The sequence below is a fragment of the Anopheles merus genome, chromosome 3L, assembly GCF_017562075.2.
Source record: "Anopheles merus strain MAF chromosome 3L, AmerM5.1, whole genome shotgun sequence".
Classification (NCBI taxonomy): domain Eukaryota; kingdom Metazoa; phylum Arthropoda; class Insecta; order Diptera; family Culicidae; genus Anopheles; species Anopheles merus.
The window spans coordinates 19,670,211-19,693,659 of record NC_054085.1 but is presented as its reverse complement, the minus strand read 5'-3'; the positions used below and the strand labels follow the sequence as shown (position 1 = coordinate 19,693,659).

The 23,449-nt window shown below is 42.6% G+C and overlaps 3 protein-coding genes across 10 annotated transcripts; all 3 read right to left on the bottom strand.

Annotated features, from left to right (window-relative positions):
• Positions 1–374: 374 nt before the first annotated feature.
• Positions 375–3,253, bottom strand: LOC121598511 (GDP-Man:Man(3)GlcNAc(2)-PP-Dol alpha-1,2-mannosyltransferase). 8 transcript variants are annotated; one of them, XR_006005580.1, is made up of 4 exons: positions 2,990–3,253; positions 1,387–2,841; positions 802–1,312; positions 375–690 (listed from the first exon to the last, which is right to left on the bottom strand). XR_006005580.1 is itself a non-coding variant. In XM_041925473.1 (3 exons), exons 1-2 carry the CDS (start codon positions 3,007–3,009, stop codon positions 1,425–1,427), a joined length of 1,437 nt encoding a protein of 478 aa, XP_041781407.1. In that variant the 5' UTR covers positions 3,010–3,253; the 3' UTR covers positions 375–1,312; positions 1,387–1,424. The 8 variants fall into 8 exon arrangements, 1 of the variants encoding a protein (XP_041781407.1); XR_006005582.1 differs by having other exon boundaries at positions 375–1,096; positions 1,186–1,312; XR_006005584.1 differs by having other exon boundaries at positions 375–1,059; positions 1,186–1,312.
• An 8,469-nt stretch (positions 3,254–11,722) lies between these two features.
• On the bottom strand, positions 11,723–12,443 carry LOC121598519 (TCF3 fusion partner homolog). The gene is made up of 2 exons (XM_041925488.1): positions 12,183–12,443; positions 11,723–12,108 (listed from the first exon to the last, which is right to left on the bottom strand). The coding sequence occupies exons 1-2, from the start codon at positions 12,347–12,349 to the stop codon at positions 11,973–11,975; spliced, it is 303 nt and encodes a 100-aa protein (XP_041781422.1). The 5' UTR covers positions 12,350–12,443; the 3' UTR covers positions 11,723–11,972.
• Positions 12,444–15,458: 3,015 nt separating this feature from the next.
• LOC121598504 (uncharacterized protein K02A2.6-like) lies at positions 15,459–18,543 on the bottom strand. Its single transcript, XM_041925452.1, has one exon. The coding sequence runs from the start codon at positions 18,150–18,152 to the stop codon at positions 15,540–15,542; it is 2,613 nt and encodes an 870-aa protein (XP_041781386.1). The 5' UTR covers positions 18,153–18,543; the 3' UTR covers positions 15,459–15,539.
• Positions 18,544–23,449: the final 4,906 nt, after the last annotated feature.

Genomic DNA, 23,449 nt, shown 5'->3' with positions numbered 1-23,449 from the left:
ATATATATATATATATATATATATATATATATATATATATATATATATATATATATATATATATATATATATATATATAGAATTTTTGACGTTTAGGCACACCGCCATACCAGGTGATGTCCAGGTAAATGTAATAAATACTCTCGAAAAACATAGCCTTAACCACGAAGAGCATATGTCTTCGAATGTTCTATCATTGATGTGTAGACAGTGGTTCAGTGGCTCCTCATACAAATAATACTAAAACTTAGAACCCTACTGAACAAAGCTCCACATAGCTGCGAACACATTGTTCATTTCTTATTACGTAGACATCAAGGAACGAAGTATTGCCTTGAACATCGTAGAAAAAAAGCGATGGGAAACACACTATCGAGTGTAAAGGAGTAAATAATCACGACGCTTCAGTGCTGGTTACAAACGCACACATAAAAAACATGAATTATTTTCGTTCGAATTGTACGCTCACTACCAATAGAGGCCAGCAAGAAACCTTGTCACAAATGCTATCTTCTCGTCCACCACGGACTGACCTGCTTGAGCAACGGAAAACTCATACGCTTGTTCAAACAAACATACACTCGTTCAAGTTCGATTCCAGGATGGATAGAAGATTTCACGGAAGAGGAAGACACCAGGGGCGGGGCGCCAGGTACCCGGGGTACATGGTTTTCACGGGTAGGCAAAGGGCTGCATAATGTAAACGAAACGAAAGGTTAAAAATAACCTTGAACAGAACTGAGAGAACAGAATGATGGAAGAAGGAAAGTTATTGCAGTAATAACTGCTTGAACATCTTACCCTGCTCAAAATGCAGGTAGGTATTTATCGAAAAATCGTTAACCAATGCTGCCAGAAGGGACTCGGCTTGTCCTTCAAAAATCCACAAAAATACTTCAAGGTCTGACCATATAGCTTCAATGTTAAGCTTAATTTCGTGTGTCCAGATCGATCATATTTCGAGCAGCCAGAAAAACTATCAAATTTTATAAGCTCAAGGCTTTCGCTCACATTTCGAAGGACTAATCTGAATATTGTAACGCTGAAATTATACCAGTACTTCCAAAATATACAACATATCACATATTTTGCACGGCTGAAGAACAATATAAATCAAATAAATTTAAAAATAATAATAACAAGATTGTGTGCGGTCGCCAAAAATTGATTGCACATAGAAATTACTTTCGCTCACCACATGTACGCTGGCCGATCTCGGTGCTGCTAGCATTTTTACAATGTAGATGAAGGAACGATGCAGCAGAGCAATTAAAGCTAACTCCGAAAGTCCTTCGTTGTGTATACAGAGGTTCTAGAAACAGAGGGAACGTGATAAAATGAGATACAAAAGGCAAAACACCAAACAGGCGGATTACGATTACTAACCTTGAGCTTTGGGGTACACGGTGGTGCTGTGCGAAGCTTCAATCCATGATTGGTGAAATCGCACGGAGGAATCCGTTCTCGAACTCCTTCTCGGAAAACCGTTCGACCGAGGCGCGGGCCGCCTCCCGGATGCGCGCATTGTACTCCGGCGTGTTGTACAGTATGTTGGCGATGCAGCGCGCATAATCGTACGCATCGAACGCCAGGTAGCCGTTCTGGCTGCCCTCGGACGTTTCGACAATGTCCATCAGCGGTCCGCCGGAGCGGTTCGCGACCATGATCAGCCCGGCCGCCATACAGTCCACCACGCTGATGCCGAAGTGCTCGTTCCACATGCAGTGCAGCCCGATCGTGGCCCGCTGGTAGCACTCGAGCAGCTCCCGGTACGGCACGTTCACCCGGAACTCGACCGCGTTTTCCAGCGACAGATGCTTCGCCAGATCCTGCATGTTTTTCACCCGCACCCGGTCCTCCTCGTCCCGGCACGAGCCGACGATCAGCAGCTTCAGCCGGTTCCACAGCGCCTCGTCGTTGTTGAGCAGCGTGCGCAGCTCGTACATTGCCTGCAGCTGCAGCGGATGGTCCTTCTCCGGCCGGTACTGGCCGACGGAGAGGATGATGATCTGCTCATCCCGCTCGTCCGTCAGCGATTCTAGCCGCTTCAGCTGCGACACCTCGCACGGCGGATAGACGCGGTGCGTCTTGTACGGCACATCCCACAGCGAGATGATGTGGTTCTCGGTCCAGGACGAGTTCACCATCACGGTGTCGGCGCATCGCCCGACCCAGCCGTAAATGCGCGAAAACAGCCGATAGTACACGATCTTCAGCCACGTGGCAAACGGGTTCTTCGCCACATAGCCTCGATTGTTGAACGATTGCGTCTGCGACTGGACGCGCCGCAGCATGTCGGTGCTGATGGTGGGATAGTGCGTGTAGCAGCCAATCTTGCACCCACCGAAGTAGCTAAACACGGGATACGTGAATGCGTACCCCATCGTGTCGATGAACACGTCCGGCTGCAGCTTGAGCAGCGCCTCAAACGCGAGCACAATCGAGCCCAAGCTTTGCCCGAGCAGTGTGAAGTGCGGGTATTTGGACGCTTCCACCCAGCAGCGCTTGCGGAGGTACACGAAGGTGATGCGATCCGCCGCCAGCTTGAGGTTGAAGCTACGCTCCGCCTTGGCTAGTATGTCGGCCGGCTTCGCATCCGTGTCGCCGGTGTAGACGAACAGTTTGATGTTTTCGTACCGGGTCAGCAGCGCCCGGATAGCGCACCACAGGACCCGTTCGCCGCCACCGCCCGCATTGCAGTACGGGTGAAAGAATGCTACATGCTTGACGGACGGATCGGTCCGCTTCCGGCGTTGGAATTTTATGAGCTGTCGCAGCAGCAAACACACCGTCAGCAGGCCGATTGCCAAGAACGAGCCCAGAAAGAACAGGACGTAGACGCTGCAAAGCAAGGGGAAGGGAAAGCATGAAGCCGTGTGATGGGGGAAGCGGTTGCTGGGTTTGTTAAAGCTAATGGTCCCCTCTCTCCTCACACCCCTCCAACGCTTGAGCATAACCTAGATAAGTGAAACTGCCCCACTATACTTACAAGCTGCACCAGCAGAACATTGCTGAGCCGAACAACGAGAGTTCGATTACGGCCACAAGCAATTAATGTGCTTTCCTCAACACTTTTGGCTGATGTTTATTTTAACACTGAATCGCACCACACATCGCACCCGGTCTCGATCGCTTGCAGCAATGACGCGGATTGTTCTACGTGGGAGCTGCGTGCCTGACGCCACATGACAGTCGGTGAGCGAGAATGGCTGCTAGAATCGACGACAGCCCGTTGGTGCGTGGAAAGAACCATACCCGCGTTAGTTACAACTTTTTGAGCACCCAAGTAGCAAAAATGAACACTCATCTCCACGACAATACAGGCAGTCCCCGAGAAACGCGCTACCTCTTATACAAGGATACAGTCATACGCAGTTTTCTTAATTTGACAACAAATTGTACTGATTTGACACATATGTACATTGTCAAAAACAAAATAAATTCCCTTTTGATTATACTTTAAAGATAATTTAAAACGATTCAAAATAATAATTCTCGGTTAGAATCCTATTAAATAAATAATTTGATGACTAAAACTACTGGTAGACTGCAACATTACTTGACAACCAGCTATATTTTCACTGAACACCGCATGGTTCGGAAATTCGCAGAAATTAGAAGTCCGCGGAAAAAACGTATCTCGGAGACAACTTGTACACGATTTTCTAAATTTGTTATGTCTAAAACAGGGAAATTATACTCCAAGAATTGTCAAACGCAAACATTTATTTTTCCATTATTAATTTTACCAGATTTTCCAAACACATCATACTGCTAAAGTGAATGAAAAATGCATCCCGGAATAATTTATGTAATTTTAACAGGCCGATACAATCGCAACCGATGAAGCACTGTCACGGGTCTCAAGCCCGAAAACGATTTTGACGTTTTTAGACAAACTGACGGTACTGACAGCATGGCAAGGATTTTCCATGTGGAAAGGCTTTTCCAGTTGAAAACTATATTCATCTTCTAAGGCCGAAAATTCACGAACCGAAATATCACGTAATTACAACTGCTGTCAAACCCATATACAAACTGTCAACGAGCACTTTTCTGAACTGTCACATACATAGGTTTTTCAACAGGCTTTCATTATCGTTCAGAAAATTACAAGAAAAATTGCCTGTATTTTACATCAATTTAAATTGTAGTCCATAATTCAACAAACGATCGCAAAGAAGGAAAAAAAAAGAAAATTATTCTTAAAACAAAACTGGAGCAGTTTTACCATAGTTAGCAACATTGTCCGTAGTACTGCCGGTCTCGTAGTACAGTCGTCAACTCGTACGACTTAACGACATGCCCGTCATGGGTTCAATCCCCAAATAGACCGTGCCGCCATACGTAGGATTGACTATCCTGCTATGGGGGGAAATCAATTAGTCACTGAAAGCCAAGCCCACAAGTGGTACAGGCAGGCCTTGACCGACAACGGTTGTTGAGCCAAAGAAGAAGAAGAAGAAGAAGCAACATTGTAAAAAATATTTAATAATGACTTGATTTTCAAAAAAGAACCCTTTGTTCAACGGTTTCGTTCCGTGATATATTATTATTGGCATGGTAGACAGTCCAGAAAAATTATGTCATGTAATTGACAAGATCATCTGCAGAGCGACAAAGAAATAACAACTACAGACAAAAGAAAAAGTTTATCACTAAACAGTGAATATAAACTGTCAACAAAAATCATTGCGATAAAATGTAACGACTAGCAAGCATAAAAGTAACCAGGGTTACCACTTGCCTATCGGCACATAAGTGTAAGTAATGAATCTGTACTCGAACGCAAAGCTAGTTATTCATCACGCAATATACGACCCGTGAGGATATAAGAAGGGTGTATAATCGTACAATTTTATGATGTCTGCAGGGTACAAACTTATTCTGTGTGGTATCGATATGTTTTGTTTTATGTCGAATTCTTCAATTGTTGGCCATTGGTTATCTCCCTTCGAATGAATTGGGTTTACTATATATTCCTTAGTTTGAAGAAGAGTTACTTTCTATGGTAAATATTATATCACTGGAAGATGGTTTAGCATGTTGTCAATGGATGGATATGGAGGAGTAAGAAATGGAAAAAGACAGCCTGAGCTCTCTTGGCAAACTGAACATTAATTTAATACCTATTGAAATTGCACAAAAAATATATAATTGGTTTCTTTTTAGCAATAGATATATAGAGATTTAGATATATTGAGAATAGATGATATAAATTTCATGTAAAATGCTTTAGTCAAAATTAAATTTAAATTTCATGCTATAGTATTGAGAGCTGACAGTTAGTTTATTTTTAACTATTGCATCGGGAAACTCTTCGAAAAAATGACCGATCTCCATACTGACCAAAACAATCCGGAATGTTGCCGTGGTAAATTGCTAATTACTGCAACGTCGAAAGGACAACCCCACCATATCGACCTATTTTACTCTTTTTATTCAGAAGGACAGAAATGTTACGTTCACTGACACGAATTTTAGTTGTTTACGCACTTCACTATCACTACGGTGTTACGGTAAAAAAGTTTTTCAATCTCCATTCATCTTGTTAGCGAGAAAGTTGTGGAAGATGCTACTCGTGAACCACGAGGTGACAAAAAAATGTAAGTTATGAATTTTGTAAACTTTTTTCGCGGTCGGTATTCTATGTATTTTTGATGAATTTTGTCTTCTTTTTCTAACCGTCCATATTGAGTAAAGCAATCGAGGAGTAATGCCGGCCTGGTGCTAGTCCCGTTTTAACCTTGCGTACATGCGAGAGAGCGCATGATGTATGGCGTTTTACGCTGGTAAGGTTCAGAGCTACACAGACGGTAGCTCCAAAATTCTGGAAAACGAGCGAGCCCAAACGAAAGGGGCTAAAGAATCGTTCGCACAACATTGAACTTTCACGCATTGCTGGGCAGAAACAAAAATTGGCACACTATGGCTGGTAGTGTGTTGTTTGTTTCGCGCGCTCAGACTGGTACCGGGCGTGCCTGGGGACGTCCGGGATGGTGATGAGGAATGCCCGGGGAGCGGGAGATAAAATTTACAACCGCAAACAAAACAATGACAAGTTATGGATTTCTCCACCGGATGCCGGATGCCAAAACGTGAATCGGTCAGGGGTTGTGTTTTCGCGATGACCAACAACAGGGCGCAATGTACGGCATACCGAACAAATATAGATATAAATAGCAACCATATCACATAAAGGCAGTAGAAAATTGTACCACAAAGTCGAGCCGTCTTTCAACCCGCCAGCCACGACACCAGAGATGTCAAACATGCAAGTCTCGATGAAGTTTGATAGGGCCCGATAACTCGTTAAAATTAAATGTGCCAAACTGTAGAACCATTGCAGGATTTTCCACGATTTATTGATTGATTCCTACCAATTTTTGGTTGGTTACCATATTTTTTTGGTGCGTTCTCACGATTTTTTGGCCGTTTCCCAGATTTTTTTTAGTTTATTATTTTATTCAGAAAAAACGGCTTCGGCCGTATTCCTTTTTTGGTTTATTTGTATTGTTATCCAATTGAACAATACCAATAAATTATGAGAACGAACCAAAAATCTATGGGATACGATCAAAAACTCGTGGGAACGCACCAAAAAATAATGGGAACTGACCAAGAAATCGCGGGAAACCCTGTATTGTAGATGAGTGGTGTAAAATGATCGGTAAATAAAAGAAAATATCTATACAAATCATAGCTACACAATGAATGCTAACAATTATTTTAACGATAATCCCAATACAAACCATAAGTTAGCGAGAGACTTAATAGACATAACAACTGTTGGAATGGATCAACTATCTTAAAATCGAACAGCAAAATATTGGAATCATTTCAACGAATTCGAGTTAATAAACGTACGACTTTCTGAAGCCTTTTAACTATTCAAAACATGTAAAAATGGAAGAAATCGGATCTTCTTGATCGAAACTTCGTTGAATTTTCCGCGTTCAACTTACTGTTCGACTTGCCGTACTTACTGATAGATACACAGAGCACGTTACAAGGAAAGAATAAGACAAAAAGAAGGAATAAAATAGAAAAATAAGGTACATATATGAACTCGTCATAGAAATAAGGGGCATTTAAGGCCAGGAGAAATAGTTCGTAATTGCTAGTGTCATTTCGATATGCACTAGCGCATCTGGCGACTGCTGATCGAAGCATTTTTTTTTCCAAAAAACAAATTGTTGTATTTTACCTAAACTGAACTGTAAAAGCTTTATAGTTGATAGACAAATATGTTGTGCAAACATTTCATTTTTTGTGCAAAAAAAAGGAGAAAAAACTACTTAATTTGAGATCCGGCACGACCATTCCCTCGAGCCGCTCAGCCGCTTCCAGATGCGCTAGTGAAAATCTAAATTACACTAGCGATTACGAGCAATGTTCCCGGTCCTTTATACATAATCATATTTGATAACTCAATAACTATTTTAAAAAATAAATAAATCTTGGCGATATTGACAACCTTATTGAAACGAAATTAAGACAAATGTTCCATTGATCTGCTGGAATGGTGTGTCACCGCTGAGTTTGACACCGCTGTTCTACACAAAAAGGGAGCAAATGCATTGCTATTCATCCGTGCCTTTCCAATGGGTGGGCATGTACCGGTCGTTCCCGTATTGGTGTATTGGCCCCCGCTGCCAGTAGGGGGTTAGAAGATTTAAAATGATTTTGCAATGATTTGAAGCACATTTTAATATTACCTTTAGAATCTGTCTTATAACAAATTAAATACAGTTATTTAAAAATCCTTTACTGTTATCATTACTTTTTTGTCCTTGCTTGCCGATTGCAATCAATACACTTCGAACCGAGCACAGCACAAATTTGCATCGGTTTTGCCTGCTGCAAGAATTATCGCCAGCACTTCCCGTGCATCGCCGGATGCGAGAAAATCAGGACATCCGCTAGTGGTACCGCTTCCCTTTTGCAGCCAGCCAAGGTGCACCACCAGCCTTATGACAGACCATTTCTTCCAAGCATCTACAGGGTACGTTCAACCTGTACGTGTTTTATCCTCTTCCCCATGGCTGCAGTCCTCGGCAGCAAATCCAATTAACTGCAATGTACTACCACCCCTCTTGTGAGCCCGAGCCGCGTAGAAAAGTCAACCGTTTGCTGAGAACTCCAAACGCCTTTTAACCACAACGACCGTGGCGAGGAACGGCCCTGATGAGATGAGATGGCGTCAATGAGGTGCACACACACCATCTTCGTTTCGATAAGTTGGTGGACGATCAGCACCACCTCATTATAACCGCATAACGAACCATTTACCACCACCCGAGAGGGCATTCGTCACAGTGCGGTCCGGACGGTGCGGAAAGCTCTGGCCATGCAGTGTAAATTTTGCGAAATGGAATGCAATTATGGCGCACCGCCGGTACGTTCGATGTTGTGCAGCGATGCGGGCACGGGGCTTTTGCCGAGTGATTAATTTGTGTGCCACCGGTTTGGGTGACCACTTTCTTTACTTTCGGCACAATGATGAATGGCTCGCGCCGTCCAGAGTCGTGGCGGGTTTGGTTTTTGGTAGAAGGTTTAGTGCGCTAACCCAGCTTCTTGAACTTAAGAGACCTAAGGACGCAGCTGACGAAGTGAGTCGACAGTCTAATGAACATTGGGGTGACACAACGGGGCGAGATTCAGTGTCGAAATAGTTCAAATTGTTTGCTGTTAATTTCATGAATTTTATGTCAAACTGGTAACAGGTGAAATATTAGTTTAAGACGCTGCATGAACGAGTTTACAGCCCCTAGCATAGAACCGTACAGTGGCCAATAGCGATTGCTAAAACATTTCATCATTGTGAAGAACATTCCTTATGTCGACGGGTAGGACGTTCTTTTCATGAACAACTCAGTACATTATGATTTATAAAGAACCGAAGAACGTTGATTAGATGAACGTAGGTCGTTCGTTCTTTAGAATGAACGGAATGAATCGTGCGGTTCTGGTTCTTGGGGCACATCTCTACACGCTACTTTTACTAGTAGAATTCGACAGATAGGACCACAATTTAATTGATGATAATAAACAAACGTGTGAAGCGATTCTCTCGGTGAGAAATATTGAGAAAAAATAAAGTGGCCTAATTTTTATAACCACTATTGATGAATTTAACAAAATAAGGTCTAATTTGACTGTAGCTAATTTTTAGTAGAAAAAAAAAACATTTAAATTTGGTATTTTGCATAAAATTTCGACGGCCTCTATTGAAACAGAGACTTACCAGTCGTATTGATTTACAATAAAAATAACTTTATACATTGTACAAGTGCCGTTACAACAAACAAAGGGAAAGAATCTGCACAAATTCAAATAAATTTAGTGGAAAAAGGTCACTAAAGGCAGCTCCATGTAGCTTAGTCCGGTGCAGCAAACGTAGCACTACAAATAACCACAAAAAGTGAAGAAATTTACAAGCACGACAATGTCCTTTCAACTGTATATTATTTGCACCGGTGGGTTATAAAATACCATTCCCACCCGCATGAGGCATCGTGCTTCATTTCCGGCTAGCCTACTTAAAATATCACCAAATAGAGGATGTTTCGTATTTTCTTTTCTATTCTCCCTTAAGGAAGCTGCCAGCGCGCCTGTTTCGATGTGCATGCCTTCGGAAAGGGGGAACATTTTCGCACAGCCAACTGGGAGGAAAAGAAAATGAGGTCAACGCAACGAAAACCGCCACTAGAGCTAGTGTCCGGTTTTATTCACGCCACAGTGCGCGTCTGTTTCTCTTTACCGTTTTGCTCTCCGCCTCTAATACCCACTGTGCTTCCGGCAGTCTAACCATTCAACCCTAAAAGGCAAGCAATAACAACAGAACGCACAGTACAGTAGTATAGCAAGGAGCACGCTGTCGCTTGTAGGGATTTTTAAGAACGATTTGTAGTGCGCCTTAAGGGACGGGTGAGACAGCGCGAAAAAGTGCAACATCAGCCGGTTCTCTGGGTGGTGCTCGGTTTCGGGATGCTTCGCGAGGAGTGTCACTTCAGGATGCCGCTCGGAGCAGACACATCCACAACACCAAGCCGGCACAGTAACGGGTGGAAAGGCACACACCAATGTCAGCAGCAAACGGGTGCGGTCGCTTCCCATATTCCCTAGCCAGCGGCAGCTAGCCGGTGGGACATTGGTGCGCACAAAGCTGTGAGTATTGTGCGAGGAAAAAAGGGATACTATTCCTGGATTGGGCAAGGTTGTCTCATTCTCCCAGACTTTGCTGTTTGACTGCTGCTTACGGCGGGGGTTACGGTTACGGCCACAAAAGTCGCTTGTGATAGTGGGTAGTAAGAAAACGACGGGATACGATAGCGACACTCACACACACACTAAATCGCCAACAACTCCTTTTTCGCCGTTCACACGGAATCGCCAGGAGACCGCTTGGACGGAAGACAATCTCCGCATACTATCGCTTCTATCATCATCATTATGCACGCTCCCCTTGATGGCTCTTTGTGTGAAGTTCTCACTCCCCCGCCCGCTTCGCATCCTTCGGCGGGATGACCGCGAGCGGTAAAGATTGGGTTTTGGTTCGGGATATTGGGAAAGGATTTATACGATGTGCCCGGGACCGAATGCCCCTACCCATTGCGCCATCTAACCCTTGCAAAAAAAAAAACGTGATGAGCGTGCTTTCTTTCCCTTCCGAGATTATTCGCTCGTGCTTTGTCGTGGCGCAAAAGGGAGACGCACAGATAGATGTACAGATTTATGGGGCTTGATAGCATTTACAATTACCATTGCACCATTAGCCGGTCGGTGTCGGTGGTGGAAGGTAATGGGTAAAGCAAACAAAGAAAGAGCAATGAGGACTATTTAATAGTTTCGGCGGGTGGAATCAAAAACATATGAACAAAAGTAACAGGGAAAAAGGTACCATTTGCACTGGATGCCAAGTTCGATCAGAACTTTTAATTTCTATTTTTTTTTTTGTTATGTTTTTTATTTTACTGTATTTTATTTTAATTTTTTCATCAGTTACTCACTTTTCTTTTTTAAATGAAATAAGTTATTATCATTCTGTGCGCCAAAACTAACGGCTATCAAACTCAATTTAAATCAGGAGCTAATAACGAAACACCAAGTGAAATCAAACCGAACCTATACCAGCTCTGGAACCGATACAGAACCCATGCCGGTCCTGGAACCGATACTGAACTTATATAAATCCTAAAATAGTTCCCGACTTAACTCCGATCCAAGATCTGTATCTGTACTTGTTGCAGATTTCAAATGAAATTTGAATCTGTTCCAGTCCACGAACTGATACAGTAACTGATTCGGCAGGTCGACGAACCATACCCGTCAGCGTTGGAATAGCGTAAGAATTTAGCGTCTGAATTAGGGTAGGATAATATAAAACATTATATTCTTTAAAAAAAAGATCAAATTTACCTGTAACATGCAAAATTATTAGTGTTGTAACTTAAATGAATACGCAAGTGATAGTATTTTTTTGGGAAAATGTATAAAACACATTGAAAACGTAAAAAAAACATAGCATGGATCGAATACGTTATGGTAACTCTGATAAACAGAAGAATATCTAGTTAAATGCGAGGTATAAAGGTAAAAAATCATAAGTAAACGGATGACAAGAATAGAATGAAATAAAAAAGTGAAAGTAACTATATCTGTACAGTAAACATAAATTAACACAGAGACAAACTTTTCTTTACAGATGAAAAAACATCGTTGACGACTCGTTACGGTATTTAGATTTTTTTTACATTTTATTCAGTGATAGTTGCGGCTTTCCACGGCAGCAAACGAAAACCATAAAATCTTCCATGACTATGTACTAGCTCTTAAGAACTTCTATGGTTGTAATGTTGGTAAACTCATCGTTAATCTTTGCTTTGTCTTAATCCAAATCTTATTTCCATACAAATACCTTTTAAACATACTCCTAATAATGTACACATTCCATTTCACGGGCAGTCCCATCATTCCTCCCCTTCTTCCTTCACATCCATCGGATCGGGTGCCGTTCTCCATTCGTCACCGAGCGAGTCCAGCTTGGCCTTCAGAAACTCAACATCCCGGGCGCGACTTCTGGTCATCTTTTGCACCCTGTGAAGGCTGTCGGTTGGAGTAAAGTAAAAGCACATCGGTGAAAAACGGCCATTGATCACTAGAATCGCCTCGAAACTTACCGGAAAACAAGCCGCTCGTTGCTCCGCTGCAGGGCTTTGCACTTCTCGTGCAGCAGCTTCACGCCCCGGCGGTACGCTTCGTTTGTATCGAGCTGAGTGCGTTCGCGTGGCTTACTTTCACTGCTCGGTATTGCGGAGTGAGATTTAACAGGCTTTCCGCTGGTCATTTCGGGAGAGATTAGAAAATTAACCACGGCACGGGAATAGTAGAGCTGCGAGTTTGTCCACGATTTGTACGCGGTTTGTTTATGTTTTGATACAGCTGACAGTTGACAGATGTCCAAGCGTACCCGCGCAGTTACAACTTCAATGCTTGAAATTGTCGTTACACTATGGTAGTGCGGTGGACGTTTGTCTATGTAAAATTTATTTAATTTTTTTTAAGCAATTTAAAAAGATAAAAAAAATCTATCTATTCGGACGCACTATTGCTTATGTATTGTGTTTTTCGTCTGCAAATAATTTAAATTACGTTGCATGGTTTTTAAGCCGTAGTTGTTTTCCATAAGAGTTTCGGCTGCGTGAACGCGAAAAGATTGACGAATATTTGGCCCTTTGGAATCCGAACCGAATTCAGTGGAGCTGTGGTCTACAGGAAAGTTCCTTCCCTCTTTACCAACAAAGCATCGCTAGAACTAGAACGGAGGAGCGATATGTTTGAATATTACCTTTAACATTAATTATTTTATTTTTTCACATATACAATGGATTCTATTGAGCAAAACATTGAAGCTTCGTAGCTCTTGGTTTTATTTTGTAATAATAAGGTTTAATAACTACTAGTTTAAATTCATAACCAAATTTGGTTATGTATGATCAAATACTGCGGACAAAATCTACAAAAAAAGAAGCAAAACTAGACCCAAAAGTCTTGGATAATCGACATTCTTCTGTAGTGCATGAAATCCGAATAAGTATTTTTAACCCTATTAAAAAAACATCACTACAGCTAATGGAAAGCTAGCCAGAGGTGTATCGGCTCTACATTAAGGTTCTATAGCAATGATAAAAAAACCTTCGTAACTTCTCTTTGACAAGTCATTCAAAAAACAATAAACTTCCCTTGAACTTACTGCAGGAGCTTTTTTCCTCTACCTGTCTAAAGTGAAAATGTGTCCACTGGAAAACTAACTTTCACAAGTTTGGACTGTAGAAGAGATGCAGGTTTTTTTCCATCCTCCTCCACTCTACCACTCGCGAATGAAAGTTCAAAGGTTGTTTATTCTCTTTGCGTTTCACCTCGGCATTACATCGGCACCCGTAATGCACCGTGTGTTTGAAGGTAAGTTTTGAAAAGGGATATAAAACGCATTAGAAAGCTGCTGTTGCTGGCACGAAGTAAAGGCGTGAAGATAAGAAAAAGGGCTTAGCTTAGCTCGGGTAAGCTCTAAAGTTTTAGTTGCCAGTGAAGTGCATTGATACACATATTGAAGTGAGTGTGTGGATAACAAGTGTGTATAGAATAACATATATCTACATCAGGGACTGCAAGCTAAGCCATAAGCCTATGAACTACAAACTCAGAATGAAAATAATGCAACAATCTGATTTTGATTTGCTTACATTACTGATTTTTAGTAGTGTTATTTTAGACTTTTTAATTGGCATATTATATGGATTTTTAGGTTAAAAAACCGGATAACAGACCGATATAAGGAAAGATATACAACGTCTGTTAGCTCAACTTGTATAGGTCGTAAAGCAGTACTTTGCAGACTTGGTGGTTAAATTCTATAATTATAGCATGCTTAGGATATTTTTTAAAGGAGAAATTATCTTCCGGATATTTTTATAGCAAGAAAAGGATTTTAAAATCTTTTCATTAGTAACATATTTTAACTTATTAGTAAATTATTATAAGTTTATTTTATTGATCTGTCATTCTGTTAACATTTAAATATTCCTAAACTAAAGTAGTAATAGGCTAAATTTAAATGCCAAAACATGATAAACTTGGGTTGGTATGTGTTACAGTTCAAATGGAGAGCAAATAAAAACCAACTTGCTCGTTTGGTGGTTAACTATGAACTGATTTATTACTAAAGAAGGCATAGGCTACTATGCCTAGGAAACGAAATTCTGCTGAGGCAAAATGCACTGTTTCGTAGTCATAGCCTACTACATCTCCCCCTTTTTAATAAAGGTCGTATGATGAGAGCCATCGAGGGATTCTCGGTGTTCGTACGGAACGACGTAGTAAGCTTCCGATGGATTCGGATGCGACGGATTCAGATGCGATAGATTCGGCTGTGACGGATTCGGATGCAATGGATTCCGACGCTGATGCAGATGCTTGTTCATTGGTTGTTGGCGGGTTAAAATCGGTTGGCGGATTTTCAAAAACAGGAACATCAGCTGGCATCGTAGAGTTCAAACTAACAGCAACATGATTGCCGGCTGGTTTCACTGCAGCAGTAGTACCAACTTCTTCTAATAAAACTTCCCATGGAAGTTGTTGTTGTTCTTGCCCAGGGGTTTCGGAACCATAGCGAGAACGCATTTGGTTGACATGCGATCTAACCAGCTTCTGTCTTCCATGCAAGTCAAGCGACACGACATAGTTAACGGATCCTTTTGGTTCAATGACTCGACCAGGAACCCACGACTTTTTGTTGTGTACGTGTTGTTCAACATACACCAAGTCATTCTCCACAAATGAACGCTTGACCGCTCCATGCCGTTTGTTAAATTGTTCATTTTGTTTGTGATTAACGGCTGCAGTTGGAGGGAATGGTTTCCTCAACAGATCCAAAGTAGTGCGCATCGTTCTTTTTAAAAACGCTTCGGCTGGAGATGTTCCCTTAGGTGTATTCCGGTTGGGTGTTGATCGGTACACTGAAAGAAACGTCTGTAGATGCTGTAATGTTGGTGATTCCCCGTTACCTATCTTCTTAAGGCCGCGTTTGAGGGAATCCACGAAACGTTCAGCTTGGCCATTCGACTGCGGATGGTATGGAGCAGTACGAATATGGTTGATGCCATTCTCACCGCAAAACTGTTGAAACTGTCCGCTCGTAAACTGCGTTCCATTATCTGAGACTAGCGTGTCTGGATTGCCGAAACGGGAAAATGTTTCACGAAGAAGTTCCAAAGTTGTTGTCGTGGTGATGGATCTAGTGCGAAAAATTTCGGGCCACTTAGAGTAGGCATCTACAATCACGAAATAGTGATGTCCGTCGATTGGGCCAGCGAAATCGACGTGTACTCGTTGCCACGGCCGGTCCGGGAGAGGCCATGATTCCAAAGTTGCTTTCGTCGAGGCCTTCGCTGCTTCGGCACATGCATTACACTGACGAACGAATTGCGCCACATCATCGTCGACATTCGGCCAGTAAATGTAGCTGCGAGCCAGAGACTTCATCCGCTCCATTCCTGGGTGTCCACGATGTAGCTGGCGGACGATTCGTTCCGGAATTTTGATGGAATGACGATTCGATCGCCGAACATGACGCAGTTATCGACGACTTGAAGTCCCTCACGTCTGACAAAGAACTTCTTCACATCAGGATCGGTGATTAGCTTCACGCTTGCTGGCCATCCTTCATTGATGTAACTAATCACTTGCTGCAGAACAGCATCCTTACGTGTCTCAGCCACAATCATCTGATGTGTAACTGGCAGATTGTTGATGGAGTCTTCGAGAATCGCCTTTGCTTCGGATTCGACATAGACGGCAGCTATGACATAATCCTCATCTGGTCTGCGCTGTGATGACATCAGCCGGGACAGGAAGTCTGCGTAGCCGAAATTCATCGTCGAGATGTGCTTGATCTCGAAGTCATACAGGAGAAGTGTCAAAGCCCATCGTTGCAGACGATTGGCTGTGTAAACTGGTATTCCTTTTTTCGAGCCAAAAACTTTGAGCAGCGGTTGATGATCGGTTTGGAGAGTGAAATGCCGTCCGTACAGCATCTTGTGGAAACGGGTAACAGCGAATATCAACGCTAATGCCTCCTTTTCCACTTGACCGTAGTTCATTTCCGCTGCCGTCAGTGAGCGAGAAGCATGTGCGATTGCCTTCACCTCACCGGTCGGGAAACGATGCATGATGACAGCGCCAAGACCATACTTCGATGCGTCTGCCGCGACGATGATCTCCTTAGATGGGTCATAGTGAGTAAGCAGCAGGTCGGAGAGTAAAATGGTCTTGAACTGCTCAAAAGATTTCTGACACTCTTTTGTCCAGTTCCAGCGAGCATCTTTTTTCAGCAGGTCATCCAGGGGAGCCCTGAGGTGCTTCATCTGCGGAACGAATCGACCATAATAGTTGATAGCTCCGAGGTAGGAGCGAAGTTGCTTCACGTCCTTCGGGGGTGGCATCTTGGCAATGGCTTCTGTTTTGGACGGGTCAGGCCGAACACCGTCCTTGTCCACGATCAATCCAAGGAAACCGATCTGGGGAAGCGCGAAACGACATTTTTCAAGACGTAAATGGAAACCATACTCACGGACGCGTTCGAGAACAGCATAGAGGATACGATCGTGCTCCTCTTTGGTGCGACCAGCAATGAAGATATCATCAAGGTAGGGTTTCACTCCAGAAATGCCAGCCACCATGCTGTCGATAATGCGTTGGAAAGCGCCAGGTGCCGACTTGACTCCGGGAGGAAGTCGGTTGTACTGGAAAAGGCCGCGATGTGTATTCACGGTAAGCAGCTTGCGCGATTCCACCTCGACCTCAACTTGTAGATAGGCGTCTGATAAGTCAAGATGTGTGAAATAGCGAGCCCCAGCCAGCTCCGCGAAAAGATCGTCAGGATGAGGTAGAGGATGACGGTCACATTCCAGCGCGTTGTTCAGCCCCGTAGAATAATCACCGCATACACGGACCGAAACATTGTCCGATTTCCGTACGACGACTATTGGTGCTGCCCAGTCCGAGAATTGAACTGGAGAAATTATACCGTTTGTTGCGAGCCTTTCGAGTTCCGCATCTACTTTGGGAAGAGCCGCATACGCCACTGGTCGCTTCGGGCAGTAGCATGGACGGGCATCAGGCTTCAAGTATAATTTCACTTGCGCTTTTGTGCATCTACCCAGCGTGCTTCGAAATACCTCCGGGAACTGGTGCTTGAGGCGATCAACGTATTGGTCAGAGTTTTGATGTACGACGTTGACCAAGCTGTTAATCGGTACGGACCACAGATCAAACAGATCAATAGTATCGATTCCCAAAACGTTGAGATCGGCGCTATCAGAGATGAAAATGCGCCCTGTCTTGGTCACGTTATTGATAGTGATTTCGGCTTGAAACTCTGCGAGGAGATTCAAATCACTACCAGACGCTGTGACAGCAGATTCATCGGTCGGTTGAGTGGGTGGCCGTCCGATGGTAACCCATGTTTCGTTCGAAATGATGGTGATATCGGACGCCGAGTCGTGCTGAAGCTTGACTGCTACCCCGTTGAGCTCGACCGAGACGAATTTGCGTTTCCTTCCGACGTTGCGAACAGTGTAAATGCCATTCGTCTTCATGTTCTCTTTGGGCTTCCATTGCTTGAAAGGCTTTGATACAGCGGGCTTACTGCTTGAACAGTAGCCTTCTTTATGTCCTTGCTGCTTGCATCTAGTACACGTGTGTGATGCAAACGGACATTCTCGAACGTAGTGCAGTTCCCCACATTTCCAGCAGGGTGTCTTGGGCACTTTGTTGGTCTTCTTCGAAGAGGAATGATTCTGGTTGCGCGCAATGGCGTTGACGGAGCAAGCCTCCTTGTTTTCCACCATCTGCGAGTCATGCTTGAGGTTGGCCACACGATGACATTCTTCCACCAGGTTTTCCAAAGTCACCTTACTTGCAGCTTCTCCATGTTCAACAACTGCAGTTTCATCAGCTTCCAGTTTCGAAATCAATCTAGCTCGGATGTCCGCATCCCGTGGCGATTGGAGTCCACAGACAAATCGGAGAGCTTTGAATTGATCCGACGTGAGCTTGGAAAGTTGAAATGCTTCGCAGTGTTTGTTGATCATGGCAGCATACGAAGTAAAATCATCCGCGTCACTCTTGGCGTACTGCAGGCACTGGTAACGGGAGTGAAAAACCGACTTCTGGCGACCAAAAAACTTCTTCAGTTTTGTAACGGTCTCATCCAGAGAGAAATCGCGAGGATGCTTTGGCAGAATAGTGTTCACGTACTTATCGTGCAGAGGGGTGCTTAATTTGCGTAGAAGCAATCTCACTCGGGCGGCGTCGTCTAGAGAAAGACCATCCTGAATGAAGACGTCTTCGTATCTAGCGTACCATGCATCAAAGAAAACTCCTGCGTCCGGATCGTACAGGAAATCTTGGATTCCATTTGCCAACGACTCGATTGTCTTCTCGCTTCCGCTAGCCGCCGTCGAAAAAGTTCGATTTGCTAAATTTTCGAACTGCTGCTGCTGCTTCGCGACGAGATTCGTGAGTTGGACGATGGCGTTTCGCAGATCCTCTTGGGACATTTTCGTTATTTGATGTTTTCGCTAAAAAGATCTTCGAGATGCTTCTGAACTTTTCCTCGTCGCCAAATGTTACAGTTCAAATTGAGAGCAAATAAAAACCAACTTGCTCGTTTGGTGGTTAACTATGAACTGATTTATTACTAAAGAAGGCATAGGCTACTATGCCTAGGAAACGAAATTCTGCTGAGGCAAAATGCACTGTTTCGTAGTCATAGCCTACTACAGTATGATTGATTTTATTCACTCTTGAGCATGATATCTTTTACTCAAAGACTCTCAGTAGAAAAAATCAGGATAGAACGATAGTTAGAAAGCTGACAACTTCTGAACATGCAGATCAAGTATTGAAGTGAATGAAAATGAAATACAAATAATTTTTTCTTGCTCTATTATAACACACGATGTCCTCATGTCGTTCATTTCAAACTCATTCACGACAGTGCTATAACATTCCAATGCACAATCTTTTACATTCTCTAAACCTGTTGATTTTACTGTTGCCGCAATCCAACTGGAAAGTAAGAGCCGAAGCATAAAAATGTACATCAAAGTGATTCGTGCAGAACACACTATCTACCTCCTTTCTTGAGCGCACGTGTCCAAAAACGGCATCCTCCATCACCTGGCCCTACCAAACGAAATGCGCTAAAATGGCCAGCTGAAGAGGATTCTTGCCAGCGGACGGAAGCTTGATTATGGGGCTGCGGCACCTCCAAAGTGTTAGGCCGGATGGTATGATTATTTAATTTTTGATAAGCCTAACCAACGTTCTTTCCTTTCCTTTTTTGCACGCATACACAGCCTGCTAACGTCAACGGTTTACCAATGGCAAACAGAAAAAACGAAGGTCGAAAAGTTGCATCCTTTCACGTGGCCGGAAGATGACAAGGGCGCATACGGAAGGGAGTGTGCGTGTGCGTGGCCGCGAATTGCCCGCCCGGAACGACACATCGCGACACTGGACAAATTAATTCTTCTGGTGCCCTCGGGTACCATGAAGGGATCGGCCGATCGGACGCAGGTCGTTAATTTTGCGGCTCTTGCGTGCTCCGCGCTTTGTGGTCGTTTTTGCTGTTCCCGTCCATCCTTCTCGTAACCGCCCCAAAGCTAAATACGGGTACGGTGTGGTGCTTCGTTTGCTTTTTCGACAGCAACTAAATATTTGATCATCTGCCCGCCAGCTTTGCAGGCCGTCTGCGTGTAGCTCGGCTGTCTGGCGCGGTCGTACAGTGCTCGCTTACAGCAAGAACAACAGGAACCTTCACACTCACGGTGCGTTTTCTTCAAGGCGCTGTTGCTTTCCAGGCGCCCCACCGGTGGAGAGTGGAGAGTGGTGGATGGAAATTAAACATTCATCGAACCACGGGGTAACAGGATTTGTGCGAAATAGACAGGCATAGAATTCGTTTGCAATGTTGTAGCGGTTTGTGGGGCGGATGTATGAGCGGGTTGTAGCACGTTTGTTCGGGCGTGTAGGGAAGGGTAAGGAAGCATTTAAATTCAATAGCAGCTATCAGCGTTTAGTGCACGTTTGTTGTCAGTTCTTGCTGTTCAGTTCTACTGTTTGCTATCTTGCGCTTTCTTACCTACGGGTCCGCGCGTCTGCAGACTGAACGGTATATGAAATTCATTGCAAAATAAAGTCGATAGTTGCTAGAATCTGTTCTTTCTCTGTGGACTATTTTACTATCAATTTTCATTTCCATTTATTAGTTGTCTTATGATGTTTGTGTTGCTGAAAAAGTATTACTTTTTACTCCGAATTTGCTATAATTTTCTATTGATTGATTGAATGTGTACAATGAAGGGCGGTTCCCTGATGACGAGCTGATCGCCTGACAAGGGCATGGATCTTGTTTTTATGAACCGAGCCTTAGATGAGGAATACTGTTAAACAATTGGCCAACATTTGTTAAACCGTAACACAACTTATCAGTAAGTTATAATTATAGTACGTGCTATAATTGCATAATTAATGGAAATACGGTCGAAGCCGTAATAAAGCGTATTTTTTATAAATATCCCCATTCAAACCCATTTCATTTTTGGGATTTTTAAACAGTTTTTCTTAGTTAACGAGACCTAATTTAATAAAAAAAGCTAACTGAATCATAATTATTAATTGTTAGTAAAGCAGCGTTTCCGCTTAATGTCGTGTTGAAACGAGGGTTTTGTTTCAGGGATCTTCCATGAATAACGTAACGCTTTCGCTTTTTTTTTCCTCCCAAATGTTATTCAATGAAGCGTTTAATCATGTAACCTTCACTATCATAATGGTAACGGTTTGGTGTAGCTCCATCGAACTCTGTTGTTAGATTTTTGCTGGTCTAATAAAGGATTAAGTTTTGCATACGGTTATATTTTATTTCATTCTTTGCATGATCATTTGACATACAAGATTGGGAACAATATCTATTATAAAATTCTAGTAAAGGCTGATCAGCGTTACTTTCCAGCGGTAGCTTGGATGATTTTTGTTTAGTTTACATCAATACAATGGCAACAACTTTGGTTATGGAAAACGCAACGCCGACTTGGTTTTGAGTGTTTCGAGGTGTAAGGAAAGAATGATACGAGTTACAGTCACCGTCCAAATAGACATACAGCGACAACGTCGCGCGCGACAAAAAGTAGCTCAATTTTGCAAACAGAGCTACTCGTCGCGCGCGACAATTTTGCTTCATCCGAAATAATCGAATTATCTACTTTGTTTACTAGCCAGATTAATGCCAAACGCAAAAAAATAGATTTGAACACATTTTAACCTATTTTTGTGTGTTTTCAAATAAAAAACAAGTTGGTTGACTGAGTCAAATGAGCTACTTTGATCTACACCGAGTGACATTTTGAGCTATTTTTCGTCGCGCGCGACGTTGTCGCTCTATGTCTATTTGGACGGTCAGAATTCTATAGTTGCACGTGATTTTTCTTTTGCGTGATTTTTCGGGATTTTTTCATATATTGGCCTAATTTTAGCACCCCCCAAAAAATAAATAAATAAATAAATAAAAACTTCATTCGATAATCCTCATTCGATTCAAACAACTAGACTGCTTTGCATAGTACCATGATTGAGACAGATTCAGATACTATTCAAGTCCCGAATTATAAAAGCAAGCAGTATGAGTTTGAGTTTAGTTCCAGTACCCGTATGTAACAGAATCTGCATGGGGTCAGGATCGGTTCCAGTATCGTTATGAGTTCAGGACCGGTATGGTTTTTGTAGCAGTTATCCAAGCTGTGGCCCGTGGCGTGAAAAGAAATGGTCCGCGAAAGAATTGTTTTTTTTTTTATAGAAAAGTTTAATACACTACACACCGTGTATTTTTTCGCCATAATCGATACAAACATTTCAACAGAAATGTCTAGAAAAAGATTTCAACATATTTTTATCAAAAAGATTCTAAGTCCACAAAATGTAATCCGCGGCTAATCTGTTTTCAAAGCCAATTGAACTGTGATCCTTAAAAGGTTGGAGACCACTGCGGTATGGGATCGGGATCGATTCCACGATCGGTATGGTGTCAGGATCAGTTGAAAGACCGGTTAAGGGTTATGATAAGTTCCATGGCCAGGTTTATGACAAATTTTAACACATTCAGTCAGAATTCAATAATTGAATGCTTTTTTGATGGCATACTTTTGAATTGACCGCTCGATTGTTGGCTGACAGTTCAATTACAAAGCATGCGTTTGGATGGAAAACTCGGGTTTTGAAAAAATATTAAAATCTCATGGTATGCCGAGAAAAATTTCAGTAATTTTTTGTAACGAAAAACGTGCCAACTAAAAAGCACAAATTCAACAGTTGGCAGGGAATCGAAGTTCAAGCAGTGAGTTCAGACGTTATATGGGATTGAAATCAGTTCCAGTACCAGAACGATTTCTGAAAAATTTCAGGATGGACATGGGTTCTGGATTAGTCCCGGGATCGGTATGAATTTTGAATCAGTATATTTTAATGCATCCCTTGGAACTAAATGTCACCTGGCATTTGCATTGCCTTTTCAAAAATCCTTAACACACACCCTAAAGTTATTAAATACCCTCAAAACTATCTTACATAACCCTGTAACTGGGCCAAATTAACTAGTATTGTTAAAATTTGAATGCTGTTGAAACATTTCATCTGTTTGGAAAACAGAACTCTTCTTCATGCGATGATCATGCGTAGTTCTTTTTATTTTTCTAGAGGAATTAGAATATTTTCAACCCAATGCAGAGTTTTGAAGCAATTTGTGTTATGTCTCATTTAAAGGTTTTGGCCTTCCTTCCCTTTATGTTACAAACCGTAATGGTGGAAGGAACATCCAACCTCACCGCTCAATGTTTTGCAATTTCTGAATGTTCTCTCTTTTAGCAATGACTATATTTAATCCCTAAATGAGCAGTGTCTACCACTAGCTAATGAGGAGTCTCAATACGTGTTGTGATGTCTTTCAGAGGTTTGTTACACTCAGGAAATATTTATTGTTTTATAAAAAAACCTGCTAAAACATAAATGTTTGAACTTCATCAAGGATTCTTTGGAATTGATTTAAAAAATCACATGTTTTAGTTTGTAGTTTGATCGATTGGAATCGTTATAAAAACTCAAATAAAAAAAAATCCTATTTCTAACTGACCTGGGTATTTGGTTAATATGCAGTCGCGCTCAGTGTCACTGCGATGGGTTTTGCATAGCAGACAGCGAATCAACACGCGGGACGTCCCCAATCCATCTCGTATGCATTAGATTTGGTTAAATTTGAGCGTTAGATTTGGTTTCCGAATCGTTTGGCGCTCTGGAATCTCTGACCATCTGATTCTAATTTGATTGTATTATTAGA

What these genes read in the sequence shown, in the direction of transcription:
- LOC121598519 (XM_041925488.1), bottom strand. Translation starts at nt 12,349, where the DNA reads ATGACCAGCGGAAAGCCTGTTAAATCTCACTCCGCAATACCGAGCAGT. An exon ending in AACGAGCGGCTTGTTTTCCG is followed by an intron (nt 12,109 to 12,182) that starts GTAAGTTTCGAG and finishes TCCAACCGACAG; the next exon opens with CCTTCACAGGGTGCAAAAGA.
- LOC121598511 (XM_041925473.1), bottom strand. Translation starts at nt 3,009, where the DNA reads ATGTTCTGCTGGTGCAGCTT. An exon ending in ATGTTCTGCTGGTGCAGCTT is followed by an intron (nt 2,842 to 2,989) that starts GTAAGTATAGTG and finishes CTTGCTTTGCAG; the next exon opens with CGTCTACGTCCTGTTCTTTC.
- LOC121598504 (XM_041925452.1), bottom strand. Translation starts at nt 18,152, where the DNA reads ATGATCAACAAACACTGCGAAGCATTTCAACTTTCCAAGCTCACGTCG.